At 43.2% G+C, this 26,887-nt stretch overlaps 1 protein-coding gene across 3 annotated transcripts; it reads left to right on the plus strand.

Annotated features, from left to right (window-relative positions):
• Positions 1-5,482: 5,482 nt before the first annotated feature.
• On the plus strand, positions 5,483-26,887 carry LOC134338186 (dnaJ homolog subfamily C member 5-like). Of its 3 annotated transcripts, none has more exons than XM_063033819.1 (6): positions 5,483-5,671; positions 8,764-8,899; positions 11,295-11,411; positions 19,317-19,530; positions 23,490-23,586; positions 26,142-26,887. In XM_063033819.1, the coding sequence occupies exons 3-6, from the start codon at positions 11,305-11,307 to the stop codon at positions 26,231-26,233; spliced, it is 510 nt and encodes a 169-aa protein (XP_062889889.1). In that variant the 5' UTR covers positions 5,483-5,671; positions 8,764-8,899; positions 11,295-11,304; the 3' UTR covers positions 26,234-26,887. The 3 variants fall into 3 exon arrangements, with proteins under 3 accessions (XP_062889889.1, XP_062889891.1, XP_062889890.1); XM_063033821.1 differs by having other exon boundaries at positions 11,299-11,411; XM_063033820.1 differs by lacking the exon at positions 5,483-5,671 and adding an exon at positions 7,588-7,648.

Below are 26,887 nucleotides of genomic sequence, written 5' to 3' on the forward strand. Positions count from 1 at the left end.
ATCTTTGATGATGGATGCTACTTTTCTATGGCAGGGTTTCATGTAGACGTGCTCAATGGCTGGGAAAACACAATATAAACTGACCCGAGTTTCCTCTCTCTCCCACCATTCTCTATTTCAGGGCTTCCAAATCTGGGGTGCACAGACCCCTCAGTTGATTGTAGGGGTCCATGGCATAAAAAGCATTGGGAATCCATGCTCTATTTCTTTGATTTGTCCAGTGTATAACTTTTTGAAAGTTAAAAACTGTCCTAGAAAATTCTTCTATTCTCTGGTTTCTCAATCTCTGGCTCTCAACCCTTGAACAACAATCCAAAGAAGCTTTAGGATGAACCATGGACTCCAGTGCATTATACCTTAAAATGTCAGCCTTGGTTTGGCATTGGCTTCCGAGTCGGAAGGTTGCGGGTTCACTCATTCCCGACAAGTACAAATCTGTGCTGACTCTGCAAAAGGAAGATGGTGCTACACCACAGGATATACCATGATTTAACAAGATATTAAATCAAGTTCCTGCCTGCCTTCTCAGATGGACACAATATCCCAGCCACCATTTTGGAGAAGAGCTGGAGAGTTCCTTCCAGTGTCCAGCCAGCATCGCTCCATGTAGTTTACCTCCTCACTTACCTAATGGTTGTTTGGCACAACTTGCGAAGTATTTGTTGTTTACTGAGTTTCCTATTTCACCACACTGAAGTGCTCCTGTGGTCAAGGTATACCTTGGAATGGCCAGAAGATATACAAAATGCTGTACAGATCCCAAATCATCAAACATTTATTATACCATCCTTGCAAATAATGTTGAAATGATCAACAGATGCGATAAGCTGGGTTACAAGTGACAAATCTTTGAATATTTCTTTTAAGATCCTGGTGATCACTTTCAGATCTCTTCACAGGCTCACAAATCTGCTTCAGTTATTTCTCCAGCAAGTACTTCCACTATTCCTTATTCTTCATACTCTTAAGCTCACCACCCGTACTGGGCCATAGGCCACCGACAGAAACTCGCCAGAGTCTTCTGTCCTGGGCTGATGGAAGGTGATTGGCCTGGTGGCTTCCACGTTTGCCACATGACTGCATATGTTTTACTGGTGAAGATCCTTCCCCTCCTAGGATGAGACCGTTGGAGCTTCTGGTGACGTTTCTGTAGCTCAGTGTTTTTATCGGGTAGGGTTGCCCAACCCTCCTTCTTTCCCTGCCGTTTTGGGACTGTCTATGGCAGAGTTTCCACTATTCCCCCAGCACCACATTGTTCCTCATCCCACATTCCTTCCTTCTACCTTCATCAGCCTTTCCTTCTGGGACCAGGCAAGTGCCTGCTGATGGATGCTGTTTAAGTACACGAGCTTCATGCATCCCTCATTACTTTAAATTTTGAACTTAAGAATGCCTCATTCCACACCAGCTCCTTCATATCTGCAAAGAGTTGACATTTTAACATTGCCCTGTAACGTGCTCTGAGAAACTGTCCTTGAATTGGGGTTTGTTCTTTGTGAAAATGAGTGCATGCTTGAGTGTGTATCTGTATGTGTGGGTGAGGGAAAAATGTGGAGGATGTGTGTATAAGAAAGAGAGGAGAACATGTACATGAAAGTACCAATAAATGTCTGTACATATGGCTGCCTTGTGTGTTTATGTACACTCAGTAGTTACTTTATTAAGTACAGGAGTGGAATCTGGTCTGGTCTTCATGTGCAGTAGCCCATCCACTTCAAGGTTCAACGTGTTTGCATTCAGAGATGTTCTAGCACTGTTGTAACACATGTTTATCTGAGTTACTGTTGCCTTCCTGTCAGCCTGAATCCGTCTGGCCATTCTCCTCTGACCTCTCTCGTTAACAAAGCGTTTTCACTCACAGAACTGCCATTTGCTGGATTTTTTTTGTGTTTTGCATCACTCTATCTAATCTCTAGTCTGTTGTGGAAATTGCAGGAGACCAGGAGTTTCTGAGATAATCAAACCACCCTGTCTGGCACCAACAACTATTTCACAGTCAAAGTCACTTAGCTCACATTTCTTCGCCATTCTGATAGTCTGAACAGCAACTGAACCTCTTGACCATGTCTGCATGCTCTTATGCCTTGAGTTGCTGCCACATGATTGGCTGGTTAGATATTCGCATTAACGAGATGTACCTAATAAAGTGACCACTGCACGTATATCTGATGGAGAGATGATATTTATTCGTGCAAATACGTGCATATTTGTGTGTATCTGTGTGTGGGTGCATGTATGTATATGTGGACGTATGAGAAAGTATGGGGAGTATGTGTGTCCAAAAGAGAGGGAGAGAGAATTTGAATATCAGAGTTTCTATACATATGGGTGCCATGTGGATTTATGTATAACTGATGGAAAGATCAAGTATCTATTTATGGGTGAATGTATTTTCTATGAGTGTGTGACATATCTGTTGTAGGTTAACTGTCCCATCCATCTGCAATGCAAACACAGACTGATATCTAAGAAATTAGAAATTTTATGTATAAGTGAGTTTCCTTTACGTAATCCACTTTTAATTGTTCCTTTTCCTCTCTCGGTAATGATTTCCTTTTTGCAGACATCCCCCCAGACTCTCCAGATCATGTCTGAATTGTAACTCATAAAATGTGAATGCAGGAAATCTATTGCAGATTATTGCCTTCACCCCTGTACGTAGTGTCATTTTATGGACATACAATATAAGCTAATATCATGAATTTATATTTATTGAGTTTTATTATGTTTTTTGTGCTGCATTGGACCCAGAGTATCAATCATTTCATTCTTCTTTATAGTAACTCCACCACTACTTTATTGCTTACTGTCAGTCACCTTACATACAGCTTAGTGTCACTTTATGGACGTACAATCAATCATGTGTATAAGCTATCTTTTTATATTTATTGTATTTTTATTTTTTATTATTATTATGTTCTCTATCTTTTGTGGGTTTTTTTTGTGCTGCATCAGATCCGGAGTAACAATCAACTCGTCCTCCTTTACACTCATGTACTGACAAATGAAGATATGCAATCTTAAGTCTTGAATCTTGAATCTTTAAATCCATCTGATGCAACAGTTCGATACACAGACTGTACAGTAGGGGGCAGCAACTAGTCATTGGGCTGAAATTTGCAAAACCTGTTGATGTCTGGGTAATCGAACCCTACGATTTTCACAGACCCTCTTGGAATTCAACAGTAATTCTCAAGGGGGTCACAATGTTGTCACTCTCTTCCATATTCCTTGAATTTTGGAGAGGAAAATGATGCTGACTGAAACAAAACATGATCTGTTTCTTAACTGGGAATGAGGGAGACATCACTTGACCAGTGTAGCATAATGGGGTTATGTGAACTTCTCAGCAAATATTGAAGGATGCCATCCCAAAGAGGTGTTGCAAACAAAACTGATCATCCATAACATGACTTCAGATGAGATCAGATACTTTAGGATGAATCAAGATCCAAAGGTTAAAAGGTTCACTTATTATCAAAGTACACAACCCTCAAATTCTTTTTCTCCTAATAGCCATGAAACCAAGCAAGAAAGAAACGGCAGCTCACAAATCCCTCCTCCGCACACAAAAAAATGAGAAAGATCGTGCCAAAAACACAGAATACAAAAAAAATCATAAGACTGAAAACAAGTCCACAGTCCAAGTCCACATCCAAAACACAGAAAACCCGGGGAACATTTTCCCTCACCAGCAATAAAAAGGCAGTCCTCCCTCTCCAGCAGCAGAGCAATCCCCCAGCAAAAAAAAGGCATGAAGCTGGCGTTTCAGTCTCCCTCGTTGCTTTGATTGATGAACAATGGAAGCTTTAATAGGCAAAATGGATTTCAACATCAGCTCGCAGTCTTCTCGCCACCAGGTTCCCGCACACTGCCTCTGCTTGCTGGAATGCCCCTGGAGACTGCAGAGTGCTGAAACACCCAAATTATCTCCAAACTGCAAATCACAGGCTCCAACAGTTCCAGAGTCACATTTAAGATGAGAAACAATCTTAAAAGACAAAAAAGAAGTGAAATATATGGTTTCATGATCTATCCAGAAGATGTCGACTGCAGGCACCATCTTGCCTGGAAGGACACAGGATTGATGCTAATGACCAGTTGATCTGCAGATCAGAGGGAATACTTGGGTTGATTTTGATGATCAGTGATATCAATGGCACTGCGGGAGATTGGCCTACCCAATGGCTTGAGATTAGCTAAGCTGATGATTACCATGAGATTTATTTATCACATGTGCATAAACATTCAGTAAAATGCTTTGCTTAGTTTAATAACCAACACACCCAAGGATGAGCTGGGGGCAGCCCGCAAGTATTGCCACACATCCTGGCACACACAATGTTATCGAGTCATAAGGTCAAAGAGGCGGATCTCCATCCCGTCACCCAAAGGGAGTGGAAAAGGAAGAGTCAACATTTCAGACTGAGACCATTCATGAAGGGTCTTGGCCAGAAACAACAACACTTTACTCCTTTCCAGAAATGCTGCCTGACCTGCTGCATTCCCCTAACATTTTGCATGTGTTACACTGGATTTCCAGCATCTGTAGAATCTTATCTGTTTATATAAATCAAGCAAAAGAAAGTTAAACTACAAAAAGAATAACAATATTACACCCCAGTGCGACAGTCAGCAAACAATGGGTTGATGGATAAACAGGAGTTACTCCACTGCACAGAAGTTTGACGTTCTGAAAGTGGCAGAGGGACGGCAATCTCTATCTGCTCACTCTGTTGTATGTGTCCCTGCACTGCATCTGTCCTTATCAGGACTACCCTAATTCGTCATGAAAAGGCTGTTGGAAATAGAGGACCAGCAAACATGGAACAGCAGAGGCTAATGTAGCCGTGATTGGAAAAGTACACTGGTATGTTACTACAAACGTAGAAACTGTCAACCGCTGCAGAATTTGTTATTTGGCTGCAAATGTTCTGGTGTTTCTGCCATTTTTAAATGTTGCCTTTTCTCGATAATATTCTTCCTAAAGAGCATAGCCAGTGCGACAGACCAGTTCCACAGCATTTGTTTACCCTCCAGCACTCAACCCTTGCCTCAGATTTTCAGTATCGGCTTGACCTATGAACAAATCTCCACAGCCTTGTTCTTTTGTAATAACCATCACAACATCTTTCACATGAGAATTCATTATGCCCATCAGAACTTGTTACTGAAACCATAGCAATAGAATGTGCTGACATCATAATTATACAGTCAGTGAGCCCTTCGTGACAGAGTATTCTGGTTTTCTTTCAAAGATAATACAGTAGATTCTGGTTAATCAGAGCACTTGTTTTTTTGGGCCAACACTTAAAGAACAAAGCATTCCGTGCTGCCGGCAGATCATCAATTCGGTGAAAGACGCACTTTGGTCTGCCAGCACATGGAGATGTCCATGACGGAATGCTGCCGACTGGCTCACTCTCGTCTGCAGGAGTACGTGCTGAGGGATGCACTCGAGCTTGGTGCGGCCACCGCGAAGTCCCGGTGGGGAAGGACCACAGTTTAAGGTTCATCACCCGTGGGAGTGTGAGGGGTCGGGTGGGGAGGAGAATAACCCTCATCAGCGGTGTGGACAGATAATCAACATGGTGCCCCAGGAGTGGGTGGAATTGTTAATTTGGAAAAGGATTTAGTGCCAACGCCTGCCTTTATTGTTGATAATTTTATTGTAAGTAAGTCTTAACTCTTGACCAAGCGTTGAGAGTAAATGAATGATTTATTGTAAACATCTTTCATTTGTATATGAACACAGAGTCAACACATAATTTTATTGTAAATAACTTTATTTATTGAATAAGGACTCAGGGTCAACGAATGTTTTTTTTATAAGTATATAACTTTATTTTGTAATACTTCTGAATAAAGTATTTTTGGAAAAAAAAACTCTTAAAGAACAAAAACTAATTGAGAAAATATCCAGGATTCCCTTCATTTATTTGGGACATTATGCTGCTTAACTGGGACAGGAGACTGTTGCCAAACTGTTTCTAACCACTTACATGGCCATTGGACACTACACCATGCTTAAAGCAAACAGGTTTCTCTGATTCTATTATTTTTCTTGGATTTACTGAGAATGCCCGCAAGAAAATGAATCTCAGCATTCTATATGGTGGTATATATATACTTTGATAACAGATTTACTTTGAACTTTAACTCGTGTCAGTTGCATGTGTTTGTCTTCAAAAAGCAGTAATTTTTGTCACTGATGGTTGGCTAGAAATAAGCAGTAAGACAAATCAAAACCGTTTTGATCACTGCGGTTTCAAATTTCATGGTGAAAATGCCAGAAATGGCTGGGAGTGAAAATGAAATGATCTTACTACTTCAACAAGTGAGAAACTACAAAAAATTGGAAGGTATCAACAATCACCTTGAACATCACAATGAAAATGAAGATTTGGAGCATGCAATCATCAAAAGCATTGTATGAAGGCAGTCCATTATCTGCACTAAGTGTCTGCTCTGATTTTGTTCATTTACAATCAATCAAGAGAACATGGCAGTGTACAGTGGATGAATTTCTCTATTGATAACTATTAGGAACTAATACACAGTTTTATAGTGCTCTAGTAGTACTAAGAGCCGAGAGGTAATGTTGCAGCTATATAGGACCCTGGTCAGACCCCACTTGGAGTACTGTGGTCGGTTCTGGTCACCTCATTACAGGAAGGACGTGGAAACCATAGAAAGAGTGCAGAGGAGATTTACAAGGATGTTGCCTGGATTGGAGGGCATGCCTTATGAGAATAGGTTGAGTGAACTCAGCCTTTTCTCCTTGGAGCGACGGAGGATGAGAGGTGACCTGATAGAGGTGTTCAAGATAATGAGAGGCATTGATTGTGTGGATAGTCAGAGGCTTTTCCCCAGGGCTGAAATGGCTAGCATGAGAGGGCATAGTTTTAAGGTGCTTGGAAGTTGGTACAGAGGAGATGTCAGGGGTAAGTTTTTTATGCTGAGAGTGGTGAGTGCGTGGAATGGGCTGCTGGCAGCGGTGGTGGAGGCGGAAGCGATAGGGTCTGTTAAGAGACTCCTGGACAGGTACATGGAGCTCAGAAAAATAGAGGGCTATGGGTAAGCCTACACAGGTAGTTCTAAGGTAGGGACATGTTCAGCACAGCTTTGTGGGCCGAAGGGCCTGTATTGTGCTGTAGGTTTTCTATGTTTCTAATTTGTTCTATTTTTCATTTAACTACATAATTTGATATTTAGTTTATCTTTTTTATACCTATTAACTATTTCCATGAAGATTCGGCTAATTGGGGCAGCTGCCTAATTGAGCCAAAAGATACTGGACCCAATGAGTCCCAATTAACTGTATTTGTAAGTGTTCAAATGTAAGCCTGAATTACATATGGAATTCCTTGCCTGCAACTTCAATCCAATCAAATAAAACGGTGTAATTTTTTGAATAAGTATCATGAAATATTTTTAGTGTCTTCCTACATAGTGTATATCTGCGTACTTACTCTTTTTCATTCTTTTTTCCATCTCAAGACCTACTGAGGTAAAAATTTAGATGTTCCTTGATAACTTGACTAACAACCTGGTTGTCATTAAGAGCCAAGGAGGCAGATCTGCATTGGCCACTCAACCACAAAGAGCATTACAGCCTGTGCCTTGCTCCTGCTTTCTGATGATACAGGTCAGGGCACCAGAATTCATTACATACCCTATTAACTCTCTGGGCTAAAACCCATTAACTGGATTGGTCTGGAATCGAGGCTGGTTCTATCCAGAGCACAGATCAGTTCCCAGTTAGGTGGTCTATTCACAAGTAGAACCGTGCTTGAAGGTTGGAAGAATATATTGCTTTCTATACTTCTGGTCAATACACCCCCGCCCCCCCCCCCACTTCTCTTCTTTCCCAATGCCCATTCTGGCTCCCTTCTTCTGCTTCTCTTCTCCTCACCTGCCCTCTGGTGCCTCTCCTTCCATTTCTCCCATCATCCATTCTCCTCTCCTATCTGATTCCTTCTTCTTCAGCCCTTTACCTTTTCCAACTATCACCTCCCAGCTTCTTACTTCATCTTCAGGGTAGCAGACACCAACAGAATCAACAAACTCATTCGTAAGGCCAGTGATATTGTGGGGATGGAACTGGACTCTCTCACGGTGGTGTCTGAAAAGAGGATGCTGTCCAAGTTGCATGGCATCTTGGACAATGTCTCCCATCCACTACATAATGTACTGGGTGGGCTCACGAGTACATTCAGCCAGAGACTCATTCCACCGAGATCCAACACAGAGCGTCATAGGAAGTCATTCCTGCCTGTGGCCATCAAACTTTACAACTCCTCCCTTGGAGGGTCAGACACCCTGAGCCAACAGGTTGGTCCTGGACTTATTTTCCTGGCATAATTTACATATTACTATTGAACTATTTATGGTTTTATTACTATTTATTATTTATGGTGCAACTGTAACGAAAACCAATTTCCCCCGGGATCAATAAATTATGACTATGACTATGACTATGATTCCTCCCTCACCTACCTACTGCCTTGCCTCATCTGGCTTCACCTATCACCTTCCAGCTTACACTTCTTCCTCCCCCCTACCTCCTTATTCTGGCTCCTTCCCCCTTCCTTTCCGGTGCTGATGAAGTCTCGGCTGTTTATTCCTTTCCGTAGATGCTGCCTGACCTGCTGAGTTCTTCCAGCATTTTATGTGTGTTATTCTTGCTTTCTATACAGTCAGTCAATCAGGAGGGTGTGTCTTATGCTCCCTAATGAGGAAAGCAATTTTACTTTCTATTAGATACTGGTCACAAGACTAATGCACATACGGAACAGAGCTTTGGAAGCAGAAGTCAGTGCTCAAGATTTTCAGCCCAGTTATACACGAACTGCTGAAGTGACTGTCTGCCTTCTCTCAACGACAGCAGAGATTTCAGGTATGAAAAGAAGAGCGAATGTCTAGCACAACTCTATTGAAAGCTCTCAGTTACGTGTTGTGTAGATGTCTCAGGTGCAGCTGTTGTGTTTACCAAATTCAGCCTGTGATTGTTCCCGGAAACCAAGTAAAATGCAAAGTTGAAAAAATATCCAAACGTGACGCTGATGGAAGATGGGGTGAGAGGAGCAGCAGAGTAATGGAGCTGGGGGGTGGGGGGAGAGGAGGGGAGAGAGGGAGTGACGGACTGTAGAATAGAGGAGAGGAGATTGGAAGGAGGAGGAACTCGCAGGTGAAAAATATACAGAGGTGGAAATGAGAAAGCAGGAATGAGGAGAGGCAAGATACAGACGTGGAAAATGTAAAGTTGAAGTTGAGAATGTAGCGAGAGAGAGGGAGGAGTGAAAATTACATCAAGAATTGACATATCGTTAAAGATAGGGGTTAATTTTAGTTAAAAATGAGCAGTACGACAGAGATTTGAGTTGAGTTTGGACAACAAAATTTGGAAACTTATGACAATTTGGAAATTTATGACAATCTGGAATCTAAATCAGGACTAGCCAGTCATAGAGCTTCCAGTGACCATTTGAGTGAAATTTGTACAGATCAGTCACCACAATATGTAATGTGTGATGTGGTCAAGTCTGGGCTTCTTGCATGTTGTTCATTGACACCAATTAAATTTAATTTCCTCGAATATTTTAACTGGTCCAGAGATTGATTCCTGTTTATTCTGTGCTCGCTTTTATCTTGTCCCTTCTCTCACTCTGTGTGGGCCAGGGATTGTAAATGACCTCTGTAGGCACAGGTCATTCATGTGACCGAATACTCACAGGCTCATCTCAAGGCCACGAAGCCATGTTGTCTAAATTCATTCACCGTGAACTACTGATGTCACGATTTACCTGTTCATGGTCCTTCCACTTCAGCTGCCTCACTGCTCTGCACTTTCTGTATGAAACACTGAGGCTGAGGATCTGGGCCTGTTTCGGCTGCCCCAGGTTTTGTGTCTGAGGACTCACTTTCATTCGAAATGCAATTTGCTTACTTTCATTGTTTGCACGTTTTGGAGTTCTCTCTGCACATTAAGGGTTTGTCGATCTTTTTTTAATGGGTTCTTCTGTGTTTCTTTGTTTTGTGACTGCCTGTAAGGAGATGAATCTCAAAGTTGAATAATGTTCACTTACTTTGAACCTTGATATTCTGCATCCTGTTATAGTTTTGCCTTCTGTTGCCTCGATATACTTATGTTTTGAACGATCTATGTGGATGGCATGTAAAACAAAGCTTTTTACTGTTTCTCGGTATATGTGAGATACAGTAAAATTAATAATCTAATTAAAGTTCAAGGTTGACTAAAGGGATGCCCTTGTACTCTGAGGTTGTTCTCTCTGTTTTCCCACTACAAGAAACATCCTCTCCACATCCACTCTATCTAGGCTTTTCAATATTCAGTAGGTTCTAATACGATCCCCATCCCACTCATTCTTCTAAACTCTAGTAAGTTCAGGTCCAGAACCTTCAAATGCTCCTCACATGTTAACCCTTTCTTTCCTGAGATCATTCTTGTGAACCTCCTCTGGACTATATTTTAGCTCAGTACCACTGTCCCCAACTAAACTTTCAGCCTCAGATTGATTTAACATCTAGAGATAAAGTATCTCAATCTGTTTTAGAGACTGAACCTCCACAGTTCTCTTGGGTAGTAAATTCCATACACAGGATAAAGCATTAACTTTTCATCTCTGTCCTGAATGTTGCACACCTTCCTCTGGGAAGACACTCCAGTCACAAGGAAACATCAGCTCCACCACCACTCTGGAAAGCCTCTTAAGAATTTACTTTACTTTCATGGGCTCACCTCTTATTCTGCTAAGAGTGCAAGCCTGCAATCTTAAGTTCATCATAAGGGATACCCATCACCCACACCATGCTGTCTTCTCACTGTTGCCATCAGGAAGGAGGCACAGGAGCCTCAGGACACACATCACCAGCTTCAGAAACAGTTATTACCCCTCAACCATCAGGCTCTTGAACCAGAGGGGATAACATCACTCATATTTACTTGCTCCGTCATTGAAATGTTCCCACTGAACTGGGCTCACTTTCAAGGACTCTTCATCTCATGTTCTCAATGTTTATTGTTTATTTATTTATTATTATTTTGTCTTTCTTTTCGGATTTGCATCATTTGTTTACTTGCGCACCTTGGTTGTTGACTGTCCTGCTGGATGTGGTCTTTCATGGATTTTAGTGCGTTTCTAGAAATTTACTGTGGTTGCCCACATGAAAAGGAATCTCAGGATAGTACGTGGTGACAGAAATTTGCTTTGAACTTTGATCTTTGAACTTCTGAAAGTTATCCTCTGTCACGTTCTCTTCACTTTGCAAAGGAAGTCAACGATGACCAACAGACTGGAACGATCCAACTCAATGCAAGGTGAAACTCTTTACAGAATTTTACAATTGCCAAGGAAATCTTCACCGGAAGAGGTCAAGGCAGCATATAGGTAAGACTATAAGGGGGCCAATCAGATCTTCCATTCTAAAATTAGATCAAAGTGTTTTTGTATCTTTTCTATTTATTTAATCCTTACCACATTCTTTGGTACTTTTAGATTGTTTTCTGTGCAAATCTACTGATCTCAGTATTCAACTTCCAATTGACCTCTGGCCTCAAGAGCGGAGAGTGACCTAGGTCTCAGCTTCATTTTATGTGTGTTTGTTCTGGACTGCTCCAGCAGGTGAAATTGTTTCCTTGCATTGGATGTTGGACAAGTTGGTAAAATAGACACAATACATCTCTGGATATCCGGTACATCAAAATCTAGGGCATTCTACCCAGGGATATTTCAGAGAAAGGAGCTGAGCTGACAACTGGACAGCATTATGAATAAGAAAGGCTTACAGGATATGGGCCGGACACAGGCAAATGCAACGGTTTTAGCTGAGCATATTGATTGGTATAGACAAGCTGGATTGGAAGCTATTTCTGTACTGTATTGCACTCTGCTTCAATGACTCAAACAGAGGGGCTGTATGAACACAGAAGACACATAGAACATAAAACAACACATGCTTTTCAGCCCACAATGTTGTGCTGACCTTTCAGTCTGCTCCAAGATCAGTTTGTATGCAAAATTTTCAGGGGTATGGATAGGGTAAATGAAAGCAGACTTTTTCACTGAGGTTAGCTGGGACTATAACTGGAGGTCATGGTTTAAGAGTGAAAGGTGAAGAGGAACATGAGGAAAACTTCTTCACTCAGAGGGTCGAGAGAGTGTAGAACAAGCTGCCAGCACCAGTGGTGCATGCGAGCTCGATTTCAACGTTTAAGAGAAGTTTGGATAGGTACGTGGATGGTAGGGTATGGTCCTGATGAAGGTCGATGGGAGTAGGCAGTTCAAATGGATTGACTCCAACTCGATGGGCTGAAGGGCCCATTTCTGTTCTGTATTTTTCTATGACTCTACACTCTATCAATCCAGCCCTTCCCTCTTGTAGTGGTTACTTGAAAACAAACCAAAACTGTTCAGAAACTAAGCATGGGGTTTGACATGGTATGATGCTATGCATAATAACAAAGTTCCAAAGATCACAACAGTATATTCAATCCTTTAATGAGAAACCAGCAAAGACAAACAATTTTGTAGCGATACAAAATTAATGAAATGAAAACTAGTGGTATAATGAAGTAAGCAGTCTAAGCGATAGCAATAGTATTTAAGTATTTAAGCGTTAGTGTTTGACAAAAAAGATCATTCCCTGGCCTACTCCCTGCTTCTAACCAGACTAAGCTGACCTGAAACAAAGTGTGAATATGTAACTGTACTCTTTTGCTTCTACCACATCCCAACCCATGTGACAAATTACCTATAGTAAATGCACAAGGCAAAATACGATACAGGCAGACAGAAAATAGATACATGGCTCCTACACCTCCCACAGAGCTCTGCATTTCTCTTTCATCCACGTGCCTATCTAAGAGACTTTTAAATGTCTCCACTTATCTTTTTCTGCCACCAGACCTGGAAGTGCATTCCATGCACTTAACACTCCCCGTGCGAAAAAAATCTATCTTTGACATCCCCCTGTACACCACTACAATCAGCTTAAAATGATGCCCTTTTGTGTTAGCCATTGCTGCCCAGGGAGAAAGGCACGGGTTGTCCGCTCTAATTATGCCTCTTATCACCTCTGTCAAGTCACCTCTCACCTTCTTTCGCCCTAAAGAGACAAGCCCTAGTGAGGGGAGTGATCAAGCAGAGAGCAGGGCTCGGCTGGGGAAGCAGCTATTTTGAGGCACAGGCCTGCAGAGGAAGGGAGGGGAAGCACCACACTAAGCCACCAGCCAGGCCAGGGGAGGGGTTAGGGCAAAAGAACAGACACACTGAAGGCAGAATCTGGCCGAAGGGGTAACACACACAATACTGGAGGAACTGAGCTGGTCAGGCCGCACCTATGGATATGAATAAACAGTCAACATTTGGGCTGAGACCCTTCTTCAGGAATCCAGAAGGCCTGAAATGTTGACTGTTTACGTACTTGCTGAGGTGCTGAGTTCCTTCAGCATTTTGTGTGTGTTGATAGGAGAGGAGAGTGGACCATAGGAGAAAGGGAAGGAGGAGGGGACCCAGCAGGAGGTGATGGGCAGGTGAGAAGAGGTAAGAGGAAAGAGCGTGAAACAGAAGAAGAGGGAAAGGGGAGGGAAAAAGTTAAAAAAAGAAAAAATGTGAAGGAGTAACTGAGCTGTAAGAATGGCTAGAATAGTTCTTAAATATGTGACACAATTGGAAGTTCAGAAGTTCTAAGTTGAAAGTAAATTTATTTTTAAAGTATGTGTATGTCACCATATACCGGCCTGAGATTCATCTTATAGCAGGCATTCACAGTAGAGCAAAGGTTTACAATAGGATCAGTGAAAAACTGCATGCCAAGACCGGCAAACGACCAATGTGCAAAAGAAGATAATCTATGCAAATACAAAAAAGAAATATTAAATAAACAAATAAATAATACTGAGAAGATAAGTTGAGTAACTGGAATCAGTTAAGTCGAGCATGTCCCAGGTAATGAAATTTTCACTGCAATTCGGTGAAGAGCTATCTTCAAGAATTGATCCGTGTGACTTCGTACTCTATAAGTGACACATATTACCAACATAACTGATAACAACTTGCACTTATATGCTGCTTGTGTTTCTATCCCAATAAAATTTGGCTGTAAACTGCATAACCAGGAGTGTCTTAAATGAAAGAGGCAGCGAAGCAGTAAGACACAGGGGAAAGGAATAGAAACATAGAAACATAGAAAATAGGTGCAGGAGTAGGCCATTCGGCCCTTCGAGCCTGCACCGCCATTTATTATGATCATGGCTGATCATCCAACTCAGAACCCAGCCTTCCCTCCATACCCCCTGACCCCTGTAGCCACAAGGGCCATATCTAACTTCCTTTTAAACATAGCTAATGAACTGGCCTCAACAGTTTGCTGTGGCAGAGAATTCCACAGATTCACCACTCTCTGTGTGAAGAAGTTTTTCCTAACCTCGGTCCTAAAAGGCTTCCCCTCTATCCTCAAACTGTGACCCCTCGTTCTAGACCTCCCCAACATCGGGAACAATCTTCCTGCATCTAGCCTGTCCAATCCCTTTAGGATCTTATACGTTTCAATCAGATCCCCCCTCAATCTTCTAAATTCCAACGAGTACAAGCCCAGTTCATCCAGTCTTTCTTCATATGAAAGACCTGCCATCCCAGGAATCAATCTGGTGAACCTTCTTTGTACTCCCTCTATGGCAAAGATGTCTTTCCTCAGATTAGGGGACCAAAACTGCACACAATACTCCAGGTGTGGTCTCACCAAGGCCTTGTACAACTGCAGTAGTACGTCCCTGCTCCTGTACTCGAATCCTCTCGCTATAAATGCCAGCATACCGTTCGCCTTTTTCACCGCCTGCTGTACCTGCATGCCCACTTTCAATGACTGGTGTATAATGACACCCAGGTCTCGTTGCACCTCCCCTTTTCCTAATCGGCCACCATTCAGATAATAATCTGTTTTCCTATTTTTGCCACCAAAGTGGATAACTTCACATTTATCCACATTAAATTGCATCTGCCATGAGTTTGCCCACTCACCCAACCTATCCAAGTCACCCTGCATCCTCTTAGCATCCTCCTCACTGCTAACACTGCCACCCAGCTTCGTGTCATCCGCAAACTTGGAGATGCTGCATTTAATTCCCTCATCCAAGTCATTAATATATATTGTAAACAACTGGGGTCCCAGCACTGAGCCTTGCGGTACCCCACTAGTCACCGCCTGCCATTCTGAAAAGGTCCCGTTTATTCCCACTCTTTGCTTCCTGTCTGCTAACCAATTCTCCACCCACACCAATACCTTACCCCCAATACCGTGTGCTTTAAGTTTGCACACTAATCTCCTATGTGGGACCTTGTCAAAAGCCTTTTGAAAATCCAAATATACCACATCCACTGGTTCTCCCCTATCCACTCTACTAGTTACATCCTCAAAAAATTCTATGAGATTCGTCAGACATGATTTTCCTTTCACAAATCCATGCTGACTTTGTCCGATCATTTCACCGCTTTCCAAATGTGCTGTTATCACATCCTTGATAACTGACTCCAGCAGTTTCCCCACCACTGACGTTAGGCTAACCGGCCTATAATTCCCCGGTTTCTCTCTCCCTCCTTTTTTAAAAAGTGGGGTTACATTAGCCACCCTCCAATCCTCAGGAACTAGTCCAGAATCTAACGAGTTTTGAAAAATTATCACTAATGCATCCACTATTTCTTGGGCCACTTCCTTAAGCACTCTGGGATGCAGACCATCTGGCCCTGGGGATTTATCTGCCTTCAATCCCTTCAATTTACCTAACACCACTTCCCTACTAACATGTATTTCGCTCAGTTCCTCCATCTCACTGGACCCTCTGTCCCTTACTATTTCTGGAAGATTATTTATGTCCTCCTTAGTGAAGACAGAACCAAAGTAATTATTCAATTGGTCTGCCATGTCCTTGCTCCCCATAATCAATTCACCTGTTTCTGTTTGCAGGGGACCTACATTTGTCTTTATCAGTCTTTTCCTTTTTACATATCTATAAAAGCTTTTACAGTCCGTTTTTATGTTCTCTGCCAGTTTTCTCTCATAATCTTTTTTCCCCTTCCTAATTAAGCCCTTTGTCCTCCTCTGCTGAACTCTGAATTTCTCCCAGTCCTCAGGTGAGCCACTTTCTCTGGCTAATTTGTATGCTACTTCTTTGGAATTGATACTATCCCTAATTTCTCTTGTCAGCCACGGGTGCACTACCTTCCTTGATTTATTCTTTTGCCAAACTGGGATGAACAATTGTTGTAGTTCATCCATGCAACCTTTAAATGCCTGCCATTGCATATCCACCGTCAATCCTTGAAGTGTCATTTGCCAGTCTATCTTAGCTAATTCATGTCTCATACCTTCAAAGTTACCCCTCTTTAAGTTCAGAACCTTTGTTTCTGAATTAACTACGTCACTCTCCATGTTAATGAAGAATTCCACCATATTATGGTCACTCTTACCCAAGGGGCCTCTCACGACAAGATCGCTAATTAACCCTTCCTCATTGCTCAAAACCCAGTCCAGAATAGCCTGCTCTCTAGTCGGTTCCTCGACATGTTGGTTCAAAAAACCATCCCGCATACATTCCAAGAAATCCTCTTCCTCAGCACCTTTACCAATTTGGTTCACCCAGTCTACATGTAGATTGAAGTCACCCATTATAACTGCTGTTCCTTTATTGCACACATTTCTAATTTCCTGTTTAATACCATCTCCGACCTCACTACTACTGTTAGGTGGCCTGTACACAACTCCCACCAGCGTCTTCTGCCCCTTAGTGTTACGCAGCTCTACCCATATCGATTCCACATCTTCCCGGCTTATGTCCTTCCTTTCTATTGCGTTAATCTCTTTTTTAACCAGCAACGCCACCCCACCTCCCCTTCCTTCGTGTCTATCCCTCCTGAATATTGAATATCCCTGAACGTTGAGCTCCCATCCCTGGTCACCCTGGAGCCATGTCTCTGTGATCCCAACTATATCATAATCATTAATAACAATCTGCACTTTCAATTCATCCACCTTATTACGAATGCTCCTTGCATTGACACATAAAGCCTTCAGGCACTCTTTTACAACTCTCTTAGCCCTTTTTAATGCTTGCCCTGGATTTGTCGGCCTGCCACTTTTACTTTTCCCCTTTGTACTTTTTGCTTCTACGCTCACTTTACACCCCTCTGTCTCTCTGCACTGGTTCCCATCCCTCTGTTGTGAACTAACCTCCTCACACCTAGCCGCTTTAATTTGATTCCCACCCCCCAACCATTCTAGTTTAAAGTCACCTCAGTAGCCCCCGCTAATCTCCCTGCCAGGATATTGGTCCCCCGAGGATTTAAGTGTAACCCGTCCTTTTTGTACAGGTCACACCTGCGCCAAAAGAGGTCCCAATGATCCAAAAACTTGAATCCCTGCCCCCTGCTCCAATCCCTCAGCCACGCATTTATCCTCCACCTCATCGCATTCCTACTCTCACTGTCGCGTGGCACAGGCAGTAATCCCGAGATTACTACCTTTGCGGTCCTTTTTCTCAACTCCCTTCCTAGCTCCCTATATTCTTCTTTCAGGACCTCATCCCTTTTCCTACCTATGTCATTGGTACCTATATGTACCAGGACCTCTGGCTCTTCACCCTCCCACTTCAGGATATCTTGGACACGATCAGAAATATCCCGGACCCTGGCACCAGGGAGGCAAACTACCATCCGAGTCTCTGGACTGCGTCCACAGAATCGCCTATCTGACCCCCTTACTATCGAGTCCCCTATCACAACTGCCCTCCTCTTCCTTGCCCTACCCTTCTGAGCTACAGGGCCAGACTCTGTGCCGGAGGCAGGGCCACTGTCGCTTCCCCCGGGTAAGCTGTCCCCCCCAACAGTACTCAAACAGGATATTTCAACTAAGAGTTCAGTCAGTTGGAGACTGGGTGGGCTGAGGGGCTGAGGCCTCCATCTGTCAGGATTGACCATAGACGTTGTGACCCAGCTATCCAGTACGCAAGCTTGGGCAGTACAATGTGGAGAGCGAGCTGTTACCCTTGTAGCACGCTCCCCCTCTCCATATATCTGATGAACCCAAAGGAACGGCAGAGACCAATACAGTCTGGCACAGCAGTGTCGCACGAGTTGCCAGCCAGTGTTGAACTCAACATAGAACTGCCTTAGGGACTTCAGCTCCAGAATTTTCCCTTGGGCTTTACTGTCGCAAGGCAGCGTACACTTGAGATCAGACCTTGATGAGCTCCTAGATGAGCTGTCAACCATTGCTGATGAGCCCTATCTGCCTGAAGCAACTGGTTTTAAGGCACCTTTGCCCCTTCTCCTGTCAGTTGAAATGGTTTCATTGGGCGTAGTAGCCAAGCCACATATGAAAGCCAGGAGCTAGACTTTGTTGTCAGAGGCTATTTGAGGTTCACACCACTGGGAACATTTAATAGGTAGTGGGAGCTTATCCCTATTACCAGCCCCAGCTATTACGACCTGAAGGAACCTCTAGGTGGGCTTAAAGTGTAAGAATGTAACTCAGAAGTTAGTGAGTGGCCTATATTGGCAGAGAGAATTTTAAGCACTTTAAGAATCGGTCCTTGGTTAGCCAGGGCTCAGAGGGTATGGGGAGAAAGCAGGAGGATGCAGTTTAGTGGGACAATAAATAGCCATAATTGAATGGCGGAGCAGACTCGATGGACTGAATGGCCTAATTCTGCTCTTGTGTCTTATGGTAAGGTGAAAAGGTGCAGGGACAGTGAGGCAGAGACAAGGTTATGGGACTGGGTGGGGAGCTTAGAGAGAAGGATGTAGAATTTTTAAATCTGGGCCTTTCTGCACCAAGAAGAAATGCAGATGAATGTAAATGAGGCTCAGGGCATTGGCGTTCAGAGTTCAATCCTGGCATCCTCTGTAAGGAGTCTCTGTACGTCCTCCTCGTGGAATGTGTGGGGTTTCTCCAGGTGCTCCAGTTTCCTCCCACAGTCCAAAGGCATGCCTGTTGGAGGTGAATTGATCGTTGTAAATTGTCCTGTGGTTAGGTTAGAGTTAAATCAGGGTTGCCGGGTTGTGTGGCTTGAAGGGCTGGAACTTTGTATGTTATTTCTAAGAATAAATAAATAAATAATGAGGGAAAGTACTTGGTACAGAGAGAATCGAAGAGGGGTTTTGGGTGACTCAGCTTTCTGGAAGGTGTTGGATGAAAGGCTGACCAAGAGGGTTGGATTCGTTTAACAAGGAGGATTTGTGCTTTCATCAAAACAATTTTTGTTTGGCTGGCTGCTGGTGATTGGTCTGATTGCAATGCAGAAAGCTAGCTCTGAGGTACCATCCAGATAAAAATCCCGATGACCCCACGGCAGCTGAGAATTTCAAGGAAATAAACAGAGCCCACAGGATCCTCTCTGACCGAAGGAAGAAACGCATCTATGACTCGTACGGTTCAGCCGGGCTACACGTGGCCTCCTTGCTAGGGGAGGATGGGGAGAACTTCTTGGCCTCAAGGAACCACTGCTTCATGAAGGTAAGCTACACACGCGCCATGCTACACAGTGTGACCTTTTGCCTTCTAACCCTCAGGCTCCTGTCACTGGATGTTTGAGAAATCACTCATTTCACCCACTTTCCAATGCCATCTGTATGAATTGTAAATGGAACAGCCATTTGTTCCTTCCTCCCTGTCTCCTGTACTTGTTTAAAACTAGCAAATAATTTCTCACAACCTTCTCTAGAGAATCAGTCTTTAATTCCTGGACATCCACATGAGTTGACAACCCTAGCTCAGGCCTGTGTTGAATTAGGCCAAGGGTTCCCAACCCTTATTATGCCATGGACCCCCACCTTAACTGAGGGGTCCGTGGACCCTAGGTTGGACACCCCTGATTTCGGTCTGCGATACAAATATGCCTTATTCTAGTGTGGGACCAGAAAGTGTCGTGGTAGAGTGAATAAGTTAGCTTGCATGTCTATTTTCATCTTCTTTGTTTTCTATTCCCTCCTGAACAAGTTAAAGACTGAATGTTGGGTATCTCCCCTGGACCTCAGCCAATGTCCATGAGCAGACTGAACCAGTGAGGCTTGGTAGGCTTCTCAGCCGTATTAGTTTTACAGCCTAACTCATATCTGTCCTTGCTTTAGTGTAACTGGTTGATTTGTTAGCAAGCACCTTCCTCTGGACTGCCTGTGGTCACAACATCACTGGATACTGTTTAAAGGCATCCGTTAGTCTTGCGAGACCATGGATCTGTGCCTGGAAAGTCTTCACTCCATACAAGGTTGTATGGAAGACTAGCAGTTGCCCATGCTGCAAGCCTCCCCTCTGCACGACACCGATGTTGTCCAACGGAAGGGCATTAGGACCCATACAGCTTGACACCAGTGTCATCGCAGAGCAATGTGTGATTAAGTGCCTTGCTCAAGGACACAACACGCTCCCTTGGCTGGGGCTTGAACTCACGACCTTCAGATCACTAGTCAAACGCCTTAACCACTTGGCCACGTGCCCACACTGGATACAGTAAACATAAAGAAATTACTATAAAATCATTTACAGCAACATTGCAGATTCTGAAATCAAATAAAAGTAATCACTGGCCCAAGCATACCCACCACCAAGGACATTTACACCGAACGGAGCTGGAAAAAGGCCAGTAACATCATAAAGGATCTCACCCACGTTGCATGCCAGGACCACCAGACTTAAAAACAGTTACTTTCCCCAAGCAGTAAGGCTGATCAACACCTCCACCCACTAACCCACCCCTCCACATCCCCCACCATGATTCCTGAGAGTCACAGTATGTACAGACACTCCTTTGCCTAGAGTCACTTGATGGACATACAATCAATCTAGGTCTGTGAGCTATTGTATATATTGTGTTTTTTAAAAATATTGCTGCATTCTTTATTTTATTGTGCTTTTGTTCTGTGCTGCATCGGATCTGGAGTTACAATTATTTTGTTCTTCTTTACACGTACGTACAGTTTAAACTGGAGATGCAGGGGGATGGGAACCGGAGTGCCAGAACAGATATTGGAGAGGTTGTGGAGACAGATGCTGTTAAGACCTCAGACAAAGTCAGGAATCAAAAGGTTGGGCTTGGTGAGACTGATGTTCTGAATTGTGTATACTTCAGTGCACGAAGCATTGTATAGGAAAGGCAGATGATTGCAGGGCATGGACCAACACATGGAATTATGATATTGTAGCCTTTAGGGAAACTTGGCTGCAGGAGGGGCAGGACTGGTAGCTCAAAATTCTGGGGTTCCTTTGTTTTAGACACAATGGAGTGGGAGGGTTAAAGGAGAAGGGGTGGTGTTACTACTTAGGGAGAATGTCACAGCTGTGCTCAGATTGGACAGTCTGGATAACTCGAGTAGTGAGGCTTTATGGGTGGAACTGAGCAATAACAAAGGTATGACCATGTTAATGGGGCCATATTATAGACTACCCAACACGCCACAGGATTTAGAGGAACAAATTTGTAAAGAGATTGCAGACTGTTGCAAGAAACATAAGGTTGTTATAGAAGGTGATTTTAACTTTCCACATATTGACTAGTTCTGCCATACTGTTAAAGGACTAGTTGGGATAGAGTTTGTCAAATGTGTTCAGAAAAGTTGCATTTATCAGTATGTAGAAGTCCCAATGAGAGAGTGTGCAATATTTGATCTCCAATTCGGGAACGAAACAGTCCAAGTGACAAAAGTTTGTGTAGGTGAACACTTTGCATCTAGTGATCACAATGCCATTAGTTTCAAAGTAAATACGGAAAAGGATAGGTCTGGTCCTCGCTTTGAGATTCTAAATTGGAGAAGGGCCAATTTTGATGGTATCAGAAATAATCTGGCAAGTGAGGATTGGGACAAGCTGTTTTCTGGCAAAAGTATACCTGATAATTGGGAGGCCTTCAAAAGTGAAAATTTTAAGAGTACAAAGCATGTATGTACCAATCAGAATAAAAAGGTAAAGGTAATGGATTTAGGGAATCTTGGTCTTCAAAAGTTATTGGAAGGTATTCTAAGGGACCAGATATATGAATATTTGGATAGACAGGGATTGATTTGGGAAAGACCTCATGGCTTTGTGTGTAGTAGGTCATGTCCAACCAATCTTATAGGGTTTTTTAAGGAAATTACCAGGAAAGTTGATGAAGGCAAGGCAATGGATATTGTCTACATGGACGTTAACAAGGCGTTTGACAAGGTCCTGCATGGGAGATTGTTCAAAAAGGATCAGTTGCTCAGCATTCAAGATGAGGTCGTAAATTGGATTAGACATTGGCTTTGTGGAAGAAACCAAAGAGTGGCAGTAGATGGTTGCTTTTCTGACTGGGGCCTGTGACTAGTGGTGTGCCACAGGGATCGGTGTACAGTCCGTTGTTGTTTGTTATCTATATCAATGATCTGGATAATTATGTGGTTAACTGGATCAGCGAATTTGCAGATGACACCAAGATTGGGGGTGTAGTGAGGAAGCGAAGAAGATTATCGGAGCTTGCAGTGGGATCTGGACCAGCTGAAAAAATGGGCTGAGAAATGGCAGATGGAATTTAATGCAGACAAGTGTGAGGTGTTGTACTTTAGTAGGAGAAACCTGGCTAGGTCTTACACAGTGGATAGTAGGGCATTGAGGAGTGTGGTAGGACAAAGGGATCTTGGGAATACAGGTCCATAATTCATTGAAAGTGGTGGCACAGATAAATAGCTAAAAAGCTTTTGGCATATTGGCCTTCATAAATCAAAGTACTGAGTGCAGGATATGAGATACTATATTGCAGTTGTACAAGATGTTAGTGAGACCTGATTTGGAGTACTGTGTGCAGTTTTGGTCACCTACCTACAGGAGAGATGTAAATAAGATTGAAAGAGTATAGAGAAAATTTACAAGGATGTTACCAGGACTGGAGGCCTGAGTTGTAAGGGCGGATTGAATAGGATAGGACTGTATTCTTTAGAATGTTAGAAGACTGAGGTGAGATTTGATAGAGGAATACAAAATTATGTGGGGTATAGATAGAGTAATTGCAAGCAGGCTTTTTCCACTGACGTTGGTTGGAACTACAACTAGAGGTCATGGGTTAAGGGTAAAAGGTGAAACGTTTAAGGGAAACATGATAAGCTTCTTCACTCAGGGGGTTGTGAGAGTGTGGAACGAACTGCCAGTGCAAATGGTGAATGTGAGCTCGATTTCAACGTTTAAGAGAAGTTTGGATAGGTACAAGGATGGTTGGGGTATGGAGGGTATGTGAGTAGACGGTTTAAATAGTTCACATTGGGTTAGATGGGCCAAAGGGCCTGTTTCTGTGCTGTACTTCTCCATGACTCTATAAATAACATTAAACAAGACTGACTCGTGTTGCCTGACTACTGGGATAGGGCTTTGGGTTATGGAAGCAGAAAATAAAGGGTTGCAGATGCGTACATTCAGCTCCAGTTTAACCCGACTCTAACTGCCTGTTGAATTGTTTGCTTGCCTTGCAGCTTGTGACCTATTTCTGTGCAATTGCAACGTGCTGTTGTTGCTGCTGCTGTTGCTGTTACTGCTGTGGTAAATGTTTGCGAAAAGATGTGCACACAGGTAAGGAACGCTACTGATAACGATGTGCACTAATTAGCCTTACAACTTATCCAACAAGACTACTGCCCAGACAACCTTAAGCTGGGGGAGGTAGTGGGGATAAGTTCCCACAACCTATTAAATGCTCCCAATGGTGTGTGCATCTCAAATAGACTCTGACAAACCAAGTCCAGCCCCTGGCCTTCATATGTGGCTTAGCTACTAAGCCCGGTGGAACCATTTCAATGACAGGAGAAGGGTCAAAGGCAGGATACTGATGCCTTAAAACCAACTGCTCCAAACAGATGGGGCCCATCAGCCAAAGTGGGCAGCTCATCGGATCTTGTGCTGCCTTGTGGCCATACCCACTCAGGGGCAAGGCTTTGGGACTAAACCCTGAGGAAAAATCCAAAGTTTAAGTCCCTAAGGCAGTCCTAGATTAAGTTCAATGCTGACTGGCAACTCCTGTGACACCACTGGTGCCAATTTGTATCAGTCTCTACCATTCCTTTGGATTCATCAGCTGTGTGCAGAGGAGGAGCCTGCTGCATGGGCTACAGCTTGCTCTCCATATCGTACTGCCCTATCTTTCATATCACATATACAGCTAGGATACGACATCCGTGGTTAACCGTGACTAACGGAGAGCCTCAAATGCCCAGAAATACAGTTGTATAGCACCAGATCTGGAGTACTGAGTACAGTTTTGATGACTTTGCCTGTGAAAGGGACACAAGAGATGGAAGGTACTGGAATCTGGAACAACAGAGAAAATTCTGGTGGAAATTAGTAAGCATCTATGGAGGGAAATGGACAGTTGACGTTTCATGTCGAGACCCCTCACCTGACTGTCCTTTTCCCTCCACAGCTGCTCCAGACCCATTGAATTCCTCCAGCATTTTGTATGGTAACTATAAAGAAATTCTTTCTGTAGTAAGAGCAGAGAAAAGATGAGAAGAGATTCATAGGATAGCTAGCTAGTCTTTTGTGTCTGGAAAAATGAGAGGTAACCTCACTGAAAGATTCAAAGTTCTTGGAGGGCGTGGCATGTATATAGAACAAGCTGCCAAGAGGAAGCTGAAGAGGCTTGCACAACCACGATGTTTAAAAGACATTTGCACAGGTACATGGGCAGAAAAGGCTTAGAGCGAGGGTTGGTTCTCAATTTTGGGTCCATGGACCCCTTGCTTAATGGTATTGTCCATTAGCATAAAAATGGTTCGGACCCCTGATTTAGAGGCATATGGGCCAAATGGAGGTAATCGGGCCTAGTTCAGACAGACATTTTGATTGGCATGGATGAGTTGGGCCTGTAAGACCATAAGACCCAGGAGTAGAATTAGGCCATTCAACCCATTGAGTCTGCTTCACTATTCCAGCATGACTGATTTATTATCCCTCTCAACCCTATTCTCCTGCTTTCTCCCTGTAATCTTTGACACCCTCATTAATCAAACTTCACCTTAAATGTACCCAATGACCTGGCCTGTATGGCCGTCTATGGCAAAAAATTCCACAGATTCACCAGCCTCTGGCTAAAGAAATTTTTCCTCATCTCTGATCTAAATGAATGTCCCTCAGTTCTGAGGCTGTGCCCTCTGGTCCTAGACCCCCACACTATAGAAGACATCTTCTCCACATCCACCCTATCTAGACCTTTCAATACTCGATAGGTTTCAATTAGATCCCCCCCCCCACCCCACTCATTCTTCTAAACTCCAGAGAGTACAGCCCCAGAGCCATCAAATGCTCCTCATATGTTAACCTTTTCATTTCTGGGCTTCATGTGGAGGGCTTGCTCTCCCTGAGAGAGTTATATTAGCTAAACCACTGATAATAACTTTCCTTATTCTTCTCTGAAAGTGAACCATGGAGATGCTAAAGGTCCCAAAGTAAGAGGGAAGAGGTTTTGTCAGTCAAATGATTGGATGGCGAATCTCTGTCTAAAGGGATGAAACTGTTTCTTATTGTTGAAAGATTTATATTCGGTAAACCGCTGGTAATAACCTCCTTATTCTTCTCTGAAAATGTCCCATGAAATTTACTGTCCCTCTAAGGGTGCCTCAGGGTCTCGTGTAACAAAAGGCACATCAAATTCTACATTTCTCCATCAGCATTGAACGTAAGTGTCAGCTACATTTTAACTAAGCTCTGTAGCATTGAACCAATAAATCACAGACACAGACAAGGTGAGCCATGGCTTTTAAGTAGAGAAATGGATTAGTTCAGGGAGTGAAGTCTGGAACTCAGAGCCTCAGCAGCTGAAAGGAAACAGCTGATGGTGAAGCAGTTAAAGTTCAGCATGCTCAAGAGGCCGGAAAAGGAAGTGTGTTTGAGTTTTTGAAGGCTGTAGGGGAAGGTTTGTGGTATGCAGGTGTAGAGACTACAGAACAATTTGAAGCCAAAGGTGAAAATTTAAATGAAAACAATGATCACAAGATTCTAGACTTGGACTTGAGATTTCTGCATCAAGGACCAAAATGCTACTTGTTGAACTCTGTTGTAATTCCTACTGAATATAAAACAAGCTTCTTCAATGATTTTACATTGAATATGTAATTTATTTTATATTTCAGATGACCTAAACCCTATTCTGGTCCAACCATACACTGTGAACAGAGATACGAGTCCAGTAAGCCAAGAGTTTGATCTCAGCCAAAACAGTTAATTAAGAAGTGAGATATTTACCTTCAATGGAAATTGTGGGCTGTTTCAACCCTTGGAAACTTGATAGAACTTCTACTATAAGTAACTTTTCTCCACCACCTAGCATTTGATAAAAAAAATCTTAAGGGTTGAAGAAGAGAGAACCATTTGGTCCCTGAAGTTGATTACATGCGCAGACCATGTAAAATCCTTACCATCATGGACTACGGCCATTCAGAAATACAACCATAACAGAATGAAGACTGTAGCCAAACCAGATTTTCTTTCGCTAGTCTCCAAATCCCAAAATTGCCCTTCCAGGCTGTAGCGTGAAAGGTCAGTTTACTTGCCGGTTGAAAGCTGCTTCTGCTGTGTTGGTCATTGACTGGCCCGTTCAAAGAACGCAGAAGCTCTGTCCCATAGGTGTACAGCTTCAGGCCCATTCCTTTGTCTCAGGGCACTCATCGTCACATTGAGGTTATGACCAATGCAGAAGAACCATTGGGAAAGTATCAAACACAAGGAAATCTGCAGATGCTGGAAATTCAAGCAACACACACAAAATGCTGGTGGAACGCTGCAGGCCAGGAAGCATCTATAGAAATGTCGACTGTGCTTCTCCCTATAGATGCTGCCTGGCCTGCTGCATTCCACCAGCATTTTGTGTGGATTGGGA

This window comes from Mobula hypostoma, chromosome 26, assembly GCF_963921235.1.
Source record: "Mobula hypostoma chromosome 26, sMobHyp1.1, whole genome shotgun sequence".
In the NCBI taxonomy this organism is placed as follows: Eukaryota; Metazoa; Chordata; class Chondrichthyes; order Myliobatiformes; family Myliobatidae; genus Mobula; species Mobula hypostoma.

Coding starts and splice junctions, on each gene's coding strand:
- LOC134338186 (XM_063033819.1), top strand. CDS start 11,305: ATGACCAACAGACTGGAACGATCCAACTCAATGCAAGGTGAAACTCTT. Junction 11,412..19,316: donor GAGGTCAAGGCAGCATATAG/GTAAGACTATAA, acceptor ATTGCAATGCAG/AAAGCTAGCTCTGAGGTACC. Junction 19,531..23,489: donor GGAACCACTGCTTCATGAAG/GTAAGCTACACA, acceptor CTTGCCTTGCAG/CTTGTGACCTATTTCTGTGC.